At 35.3% G+C, this 9,679-nt stretch overlaps 2 protein-coding genes across 2 annotated transcripts; one reads left to right on the top strand and one right to left on the bottom strand.

Moving 5' to 3' along the window:
* Positions 1–1,528: 1,528 nt before the first annotated feature.
* LOC133302297 (uncharacterized) lies at positions 1,529–2,014 on the bottom strand. Its single transcript, XM_061502054.1, has one exon. It carries the CDS (start codon positions 2,012–2,014, stop codon positions 1,529–1,531), a length of 486 nt encoding a protein of 161 aa, XP_061358038.1.
* Positions 2,015–7,811: 5,797 nt separating this feature from the next.
* LOC133302298 (transcription factor PRE5-like) lies at positions 7,812–9,285 on the top strand. The gene is made up of 2 exons (XM_061502056.1): positions 7,812–8,035; positions 9,073–9,285. Exons 1-2 carry the CDS (start codon positions 7,913–7,915, stop codon positions 9,226–9,228), a joined length of 279 nt encoding a protein of 92 aa, XP_061358040.1. The 5' UTR covers positions 7,812–7,912; the 3' UTR covers positions 9,229–9,285.
* Positions 9,286–9,679: the final 394 nt, after the last annotated feature.

Raw genomic sequence — 9,679 nt, 5'->3', positions numbered from 1 at the left:
ACCTAGATATTATTATTATTATTATTTAAATACGAAATATTTAGTGACCCAGGTATTATTATTATTTAATTACGAATTAATTAGTGACCAAGGGATTATTATTATTTAATTACGAATTAATTAGTGACCCAGATATTATTATTATTATTATTTAATTATGAATTAATTAGTGACCCATGTATTATTATTAATTAATAATGAATTAATCTACTTCATTATAAAATTGTTAGGAACATGATGTGATTATAAGTACGAATTAATTACTTACGAATGTATTAATGACCTAGGGTTTTTGCTTAATAATTTTGATAGTGAATTAGGAATTTGCTTAATTAATTTTTAAATAAATTTTGATGTTACATGTTGTAAGTTGTTGTTTTGTAAATTAGTTTCAATGTTGTATTACACTTGTATGCATAATTTTATTATAAATTAACTGTTACAATAAATTTTCAACTTTGTATAGTTTTTTATCATGGCTGATTCATCATCATCTGGGGATTCTGCATCCGATCATAAGCCAGAGCCTACCAATCCTAGTATGTATATCATACCTAGACCGTATAGGTGGGAGGTCCTTCGAAAAAGGACGCAGAGTACCCATATTTCATAGCGGGTGTGAAATACGGAACATGTTCGTCAGTTGAAGACCCAGCGTGGTAAGGTACAGGGGGGCCACCTACCAGCGTTATTCCAGATGTGGTCGTCGATTACCTCACACAGGCTGGATTTGTACATGTTGCACGCATGCGACATATTCAGGTATGCACTTGATGATGTAACAATTTATATAGTTATTCAATACAATGACATACCATGTGATAATTGTATAATGTATTTCAGATTGATGCCGCATTGATTAGTGCTATGGTCGAGAGGTGGAGACCAGAGACACATACTTTTCACATGACACAGGGTGAGATGAGTATCACCTTGCAGGATGTGGCCGGTACACTGGGATTGCCTCCTGATGGGAAAGTCGTTACCGGATCTACATCTGAGGATTGTCCTGCCGTTTGTGAGGCTATTTTTGGTGCCAGGCCTCGGGCCAGTGAGTTTCATGGCTCAAGCGACCTACGCATCTCATTCTTTGATCGGTTGTGGGCCCGGTGGAGTGATGCAGCAGGGGGATCGTGATCGAGAGATCTTTTTCACGAGGGCGCATATTGCCCGCATGCTAGGGTGTTGGCTATTGTGCGACAGGTCAGGAGGTAGCATCATGGGTTGTCGTATTTTTTTATGTTATGTAGTTACTTATTATATGGACTGTATATATTTTATGGACAGTGGAGTATCATTTGGACTGTATATATTTTATGGACTATGGACTAGCATTTTGATTGTATTTATTTATAGACTTTCAGTTAAATTACAGAATGTGAAATTGTTGCGAACGTGTACAATATGCTGATTTATAACGACAAGAAAGAATGCCACAAAAATACCTGACTGCAGATAACAACAAGTAAAATAAAAACAACGTTAATCATACAACGTTAATAATTCAGGTAGGTTTAAGCATAATAAATCAATCGTTTGCTTCGCAATTAGGACACGCTCTGCGATTATGGCCGCGTTGCTTGCAAATACCACACCTAATACGGCTTTGACTTGTCTCAACTTCATCCATCTCATTACGGATTCGAGTGGACCTTGGACGACTTTTTGCATGTAGCATAGAGGAGTCAAGAATAAGCATTGGACCTGTACTTGGTGGAATAACTTCCTTATTACCAATTGGCTGCCACGGGTATGAGTATGCCTCAACCAAGTTAGTTATCAAGAATACACCATCCACGTACTGGAAAGGATTCTGGGGAACACTTAAAGCAGCAGCAGCGACGTGACTACACGGGTATTTGAAAGCCTTAAACTTTCCACATTGACAGAACCTCTCTGACAGATTGACAGAATATAACTGATCCCATCCCTCGTCAACCTCAAAGACTGTGTGATCAACGTTATATGCACGCACATGGTGGCCTGTAGCTAGATGTTCCTTGTGCTTGAGCATTTCAATAACATTTTACAATGACGATGTGCAGATTGAAGTTGCGAAGCAGCTGCTTTACCCTTAGTAACAAAATAATGAACCAATCTGCTGTATGTGTGCTTAACCAGAGCAGTTATTGGCATATTTCTTGCCTCTTTTAACACCCTGTTTACAGATTTTTCCAAGTTAGTTGTCATATGCCCGTACCTATGTCCTTCAACATTGTATGCACTCGTCCACTTTTCCTTAAGGATGGAATCAATCCACTTAGCGACCTAAGGACTAGCTTCACGGAATAGAGCAAAACCTCTTTCAAAATCATTGACATGGTATAACCTGCACAAAAGCTTAATGTTATCAGCTTCACGAGATGTAAGCCACAAAAACTGGATAATTACAGTAGAGCCAAAATATACCTATATTCTTTAATTTCCGCTTCAATCTCTCATTTCGAAACATCTAATTGAAGTTGCTTGCAATATGATGAATACAAAACACGTGATATGCATTTGGTGGCTGCCAATTACAGTTATTCTCCACAACAGATATTATGCTACGATGTCGATCAGATATGAGGCATATGTTTGACATTTGAGTAACATGAGCACGAATATTAACAAGAAATAGTCCCAGGCTTCCAAGGTTTCACCTTCAACGATGGCAAATGCGATGGGTAAACATTCTGCATTTCCATCTTGGGCAGTGGCCACCAACAACTTGCCTTTGTACTTTCCATATAAATGAGTGCCATCAATCAATATAACTGGTTTGGCAAATTTGAATGCCTCACAACACTGTCTAAACGTCCATAAGATACGATGAAACACTGTTTTTCCAGGAACTATTCCATGCTCCACATAATAATCATTTGTTTGAATATGATAAAAAGAACCTGAGAAAAGCGAAGCATGTATTCACACCACCTGGACAAAAAAGCATACGATTCCTCCTAATCACCGTACATTATTGTAATTGCTTTTTGCTTCGCATACCATGTCTTTCTGTACGAAACTTTGAATCCATATTTAGAGGTAATCCTTTCCTGAACCAGTGAAATTGAGACTGATAGTTCTTCCATTATCATCCCTAGAAATGAAGATGTTATATACACATTAAGTATAACGTATATAAGTAGTAACACCTCTTTCAAAGTTGCATACACATTAAGACAGAATACGTATCTAGAATGAGCTCCACAATGACGTCAACATCGAGCTATCTATGACCCTGAGAGATATGGTCATTCAAAAAATTGTGATCCCCACCCCATCTGGTAATCTTATATTTTTCACCAAACACAGGTTTTATCGCCCTAACGCGCCACGGGCAACCCTTATCATACGCGCAACATTTCATGCTTAACTTTGCAGGCGTGCTCTCAATTACAATTGCATCTTGATGCTCCCTCATGAGGTTATGCTTCAGTGCCATTTGAACCTCCTTCTTCGTTGCAAATTCCTGGTTCACAAATAACTTGTCACCCAGTTGCCACGGACCTTGTATTGATCCCGATCCCGAAACTGGACCATCAGTGCATGTTTCTTGTTCGCTCCGATAACTCCAATCAATTGGTGTGTAATGTGAAATTCCTTTCCAAAAAGGAATAACGACATCATCACCTGCATATAGGAATTAAAACTTGTTAATACATTATTCAAACACCCTAAATCACATACGAGTTATTCTGTAAAATACCTTGATGATGATCTGCTAATTGTGCGAGCCCATGTCATTAAGTCGGGGGATTTGAGACTCCACTAGTTCATGGTATACTGGGATTTGAGACGCGCCCCTATCATCACTTTTATCTCCTTCAGAAGCACTAGCATCCTAGGTCAGAAGACGTTCTTCCATTACGATATTTTCATCATCGTCGTCGTCGTCATGCATAACCCAAGTAGGATCATTTTCATCTCCCTCAGAAATGTTAGCAACTGGAGAAGCATGAGCAGCAGACGTTGATGCAAGACGAGGAGAATTTAAAGCAACTGCCCTCACCGGTAAGGCTACATCCTCTGCTCCGGCAATGTCCATATACAACTTCAAAAAATCTTTCCTTGACTGGTTGAAAAATTCTTCCATTATCATCTCGACGTCTTCATCATCAACCACTTGCAAACTAATGTATTGATCAGATTGCCATAACCTTGTGGTGATCTGAGTGATACATTGGTTACCTTGAAGAGTTAACTTCTGACGAATTTTCTAATGCAGTTCGTCAATGGTTGCGTTGGATACGTGTCGGCCTTTTTTCACCTTCAAACATGACACCTCGTCGGTCTTCCACCTTCCTATCATTGTAATATAACACAACATGAACAGAATCAGAATGTGAACCCATTTTAAATTAGAATAACAAAATAAAATAAAAGACTAAATTTAAGCCTTGGGGAGGCAGGATGGCTGCATGTGTCATGCCCAAATTGGGCAGTACGTGTCACTCCCTATTTAGGCGTGACCCACGTGGGTGTCACGCCTAAATGGGGCGTGACATTATGCAATAAATGCGTAATTTTTTTTAAAACAACCATAAATTTGTAATTTTTTATTTAAAATGCAATATATTAATTTTTTTGCCAAGTTTTCTTTTTAATGAAGACAATTTTTTTGCTTCTTTTGTATACATGTCTTAATTAATTTTTTAAGGTGAGTTAATTTCTTGAATATTTTTATTAGGGATAGGATCAAATTACATCGGTGTAAGAATAATAAGTCTTACACCAGATCTTAACCGTTGATTTCCGTGCATCTAACAGTTACAATTTATTATGAATTAATAATTAATTGATGAGTAATAGTTATAAAATTTATATATGGTGCATTTGGTGTTCAGTCATTGGATATAAAATTTTGTCCAATCACCAGTTTATAACTATGTACTATGTACTTCGGGGAGTACATAGTTATAATATTAAAGTTTCTTTTTTTTCTCTCTCCACGTCAGCGGATAAGTTTATGAAAAATTTATGAAGAAAGAGAGAAAAAATAACTTTAATATTATAGTTATGTACTCTCCGGAGTACATAGTGACAAGTCTGGACACCCATGCGCCAAATGTAAATTATTTTTATTAATCAGAATGAAATATTTCATGTCTAACATGCCCCCATGCGCCAACTTAACCAGTATGGTTCAAATATCACTTGTTTGGAAAATAATTTTCACAATGAACAACAACGTATTCAAGTACCACATAATCTCAAAAATAGAAATAAAAATTATATCTAGTTTTTTTCCAACAAATTTTAAGCTTCTCTCAACCGAGAGGTTGCTAATCATCGAATAGATACACGGTTCTACAACTCAATTTTGAACCTGGTGGGTTGGTTAATATAGTAGGTAGGAAACATTAGTTGATGGCAGTTTTATTCTATGGCCCTTTGTTTGGATTTGGGAGTTGAGGGTGGGGAATGGAGGTTAACTGAGTTTGGTTAAGTGGGCAAGATGAAGAGTATGGGTGTAAATGGGTTAGCCGGCCTAACAGGGGCCTACGCTTCAACATAAATCAGGTTAGACTCAGTTTATTATATATAGTTAAATAGAATATAGTCCGACCTCAAAAAATGCCTATTTAGAAAATAGGTCATATATTTTTTTTTACATGTTGGATTTATAAGCTTATAGACCGGCCTATATCATATTATTTATTTCAAATAAAATAAACAAATTATTATTTTAATGATTTGAATAATAAATTAATATTATTAATTATTAAATGTTTAATAGGCTTAAAAGGAGACTAATAGACCTAGTCTAAAGCTTTTACTTTTTAAATATAGGTTAGACCAGACTTATAATTTTTGCCTATACAAAGCTAATAGATCAATTCAGACTTAAAATATTTTAACAGGCCTGACCTCTTTAAGGCAAAGTCTAACCCAACCCAGTTTATTTACACCGGTGACCAAGAGTTTACTTAGTGAGCAAAATATAATACTAAATCCCAATTGCTGGTTGGTAGCAAAAATGTTTTGTGTATAATACATGCAACAGCAGAGACAGGAGTAGAGAGAGGGTAGTGGGGAAGAGGTCCCCGCAAGCTCCATTAGAGTTCATCCAAGTTTTTTAGCTGCACGTGATGGTGCTTGATAAAGGCATGGAACTCCCAATCTTTGCCTGATTTGGGAAACCTTTTTCTTCACTAGACAAGTACTGGGGCTCAAGACATGCCACTTGGCATGTCTTGTGAACCATGGAAATGGCATATGATGAACTCATATATGTTGGGTTATGCTCTTATTATTTAAAAGTCTTTTGGGGTTTAATATATATAATAAGGGTCCAAGAAAATCCAGGGTTATGTTTGAACCTATATATATTTACTTTAATCACTTAAAGTCCTCATACTTTCTGAAATAAGATATATTGTGCACACACCTCTTTCTCTTCTTTTGTGTCCAAAATTAGAAGACTATCCCGTGATTGTTGTCTATGAGAAAATTCATCTGTAGTTTTTCATATAGAGGAAATTCAACATCTTGTATACTGCACGCTTACAATACAAGAGGTATATATCTTTGCGTTGATGAACTATGATTTGTTAACATTTCAAACCACAATAATAAGTTGATAATCTCATATATGCCTCACAAACTGAACTATATATGTATCACGTAGTTATGTCCCTAACAAGGATGAAGAGCAACAATTAAATATATATGTATCACAGAAATTGCCATGAGTGTTCCCACCAGATTTCACTAGCTTGCTAATCCCTTAAATCAAACACTAATACAGCTAGCCAGTTGCATTCTATATAATATAAGCACTTGTTGCTTTCTTGATTTTACTTATCTTAGCAAAAATTAAGACGGTGATTTAATAAAGTGATTATGCTAATTAAGGACATTAAAGGTCATAATGAAGCATAAGTTTCATTCAGATCTAAGTCACTGACTTCATTTTGTTTTAATTAATTAACTCTAGGGTGTTAAGTATTAACCAATGGTTGCATGCCATGTCAGCACTCTCCGGATCAATGTAGTTTTGACTCAATATCCTGAATCAATCAAATGATGATAGCTCACTGCGCGTTAGAGAATTGAGTAGGTAAGGGTGAGAGCATGTGTTTGATCCTCTCCCTAGTATTATATTTGGGAGGAATTTAAAGCCGTAATTTTGGGATTCGCTCCGAATTAGATTAGTGATTGGAATATCTCAAAAAAACAAAAAAAAAAATCCTAAAACATTAAACCAATGGTTCTTGAAGGTGGTAGTATTTTAGGGTACAATAACGTGGAATTATGTGATTAGCATAAGGATATTTAGATGAATCACTGTGAATAAGTTAATTGAAGAGGATCAGTTTCCTATGATCACATGGTCCTGTTTATGTAGACATGTACATGAAGGCCCACTTTGTTAGCTTAAAAACAAACACCCTCCTATTAGTCCACTTGAGATCAAACCCCAATTTGGGAACACTCATAGAAGAAGAAACCTACGTTCTCTCTCTCTCTCCCCCTTTTCACTCTCCAATTTTAATTAAACACAAAGCCTAGGCCACTGCTTTCCCAATGCAATTGTTTTCTTCACATCCAACATCACTGTCTATGTTATTGTACTCTTTCTCTTGCTCTCTCTCTCTCTCACACACACCCTTGTTTTGTGGTCCTTTTCCCTCTCTTTATATTTCTCTTATCACTTTCTCCATTTTTGCATACCTAGCTTGTATCCAAACACTACTATATAGCCCTTCTCTTTCTCCTACTCCTACTACTACTCTTACTCTTACTACTACTCCTACTTCTCCTTTCCTTTCACTATATAACTTGTCTTTTGTTTGTTAATTTTCCAACCAAACCCATCATCATTATTATTTATATTATCATCCATCTTCTTTGTTCTCTCTGCTTGTTGTAGTTATATATTAAACTGAAAAAAACTATTGAAAATTATAACACCAACATATCTAGGGATATGTCTAGCCGAAGGTCCAGGCAACAATCTGCATCTACAAGGATCTCCGATGACCAAATCATCGAACTTGTTTCAAAGTTGCGTCAACTTGTTCCTGAGATTCGTGATAGGCGTTCTGACAAGGTATTTCAAAACCCTTTTTCTTTTTTTTTCTTTTTTTTTGTTTCATAAAGAGAAAAATAGAAAGACACTGAAATGTTATATATATTGTTTTTGTTTTTGTTGTTGCTATGTTCTGAAAGGGATAGTGAAGCTAACTATATAACATAATGTCATGGTTGTAGCACATGTGAGTCATGTTATAATATGTAAATAGTCAAGGGATTATATAGTCCAAAATTGACCCATATATTAAGGGCATAGTTCCCAAAATTTTAAATATGCTATGCAGATCTATATAGACGTTCAAAGGATTCACATTGAGTCGTATGTATATACTTTTCTAAAGATAAATATTAGATAATAAAGAGAAATGTGATTTCTACGTCATTTTATTGCATTGATTATTTTAAAATATCACAAAATGAAAACATACATATGCATAACCCGGCTCAGAGTCTATATGGCTCGTGTCTTAATGTACATCACTCTTCATTCTTGTTAATTTGAACGTTACAGCGTTAGAGTCCTGAATGTACACTTTTTTTTTTTTTTAATATAGTGTAATATTTGTTTTTTGGTGTATAAATAACATTACACAATAATAAAAGTAACACATGCCCCCACAAAGAAAAAAATAAGACTTAAAAAGAAAAAAAGTCTCTCTGCACGGTAACCATCAAGTGGTTAATTTGGACCAATTCGTGAAACGAAAAATCCTATATGGTCTCTAAATATGATTTCATAGCACACAATGGTGGAGCAAACAAGCGCTAGGATGAGTGGTCGTCCCCTTTAAATTTATATAAATCTTTAATTATAAATATAATCTCTATTCTTTTTTTTTTTTTGTAAATTAATCTCTATTCTTTTTGTTATAAAGAATATTATATTTACAATTTTTTGCCCTTTACATAATTGATATTAATTAGTACATAAAAATATTGGTGAAGTATAATAATGTACTAGTTAGTCATAAACAACATTTGCCTCAGTGACCATGTGTTGATTGGACTCTTGATATGGTAATTCTTCCTTCTCACTCAACTTTTGTTGTGCAGGTTTCAGCATCTAAGGTCCTACAGGAGACCTGTAACTACATTAGAAGCTTACACAGAGAGGTTGATGACTTAAGCGAACGGCTATCTCAATTGTTGGCCACAATTGAAGCTGATAGTCCAGAGGCTGCTATCATTAGGAGCCTAATTAACGGATAAGAAAGTGTTCTAATTTTCCTATTCAAGGAGATATATAAGAGTGTACTTTATTTTAATTAGGTGAGCTAGTAGCTAGAGTGCAGTTTGAGGTGTGTACCTCCACTATGGTAGGTATGGTGCACTTGTAAGAAAGGTTTTGTAATAAAAATTAAGGACTCTTGTATTATTGCTATATGATGCTATATATATATATATATATTTATGTATGCATGTGCCACATTTATAGATGGCCAAAATGTATCACTTGTTGAATTTATTAAGGTTATTATTAGTGCTGTACTTTATTGACTTCAGTTATGTAGTAGTTGGTGGCTGAATTGTGAGAGACATTAATTTGGTGGAGAATATATATACACATTAAATTAAGAGGCTATTATAAGTTCAAATCTAAAAATATTTTGTTAATGAAGGCTATAACATGAGCGTTATATATAGACGTGTTCGATTACTT

This window comes from Gastrolobium bilobum, unplaced genomic scaffold (assembly GCF_033153095.1).
Source record: "Gastrolobium bilobum isolate Gb01-03AN ecotype WA unplaced genomic scaffold, APGP_CSIRO_Gbil_v1 utg39614, whole genome shotgun sequence".
NCBI lineage: Eukaryota > Viridiplantae > Streptophyta > Magnoliopsida > Fabales > Fabaceae > Gastrolobium > Gastrolobium bilobum.
The sequence above is the reverse complement of the archived record's forward strand: the minus strand, read 5'-3'. Positions and strand labels throughout refer to the sequence as shown.

Bases quoted from the DNA above. Each gene is read 5' to 3' on its own strand.
- LOC133302297 (XM_061502054.1), bottom strand. From the start codon at position 2,014: ATGCTCAAGCACAAGGAACATCTAGCTACAGGCCACCATGTGCGTGCA.
- LOC133302298 (XM_061502056.1), top strand. From the start codon at position 7,913: ATGTCTAGCCGAAGGTCCAGGCAACAATCTGCATCTACAAGGATCTCC. The intron at 8,036-9,072 runs GTATTTCAAAAC...TTTGTTGTGCAG, and splicing joins GTGATAGGCGTTCTGACAAG to GTTTCAGCATCTAAGGTCCT.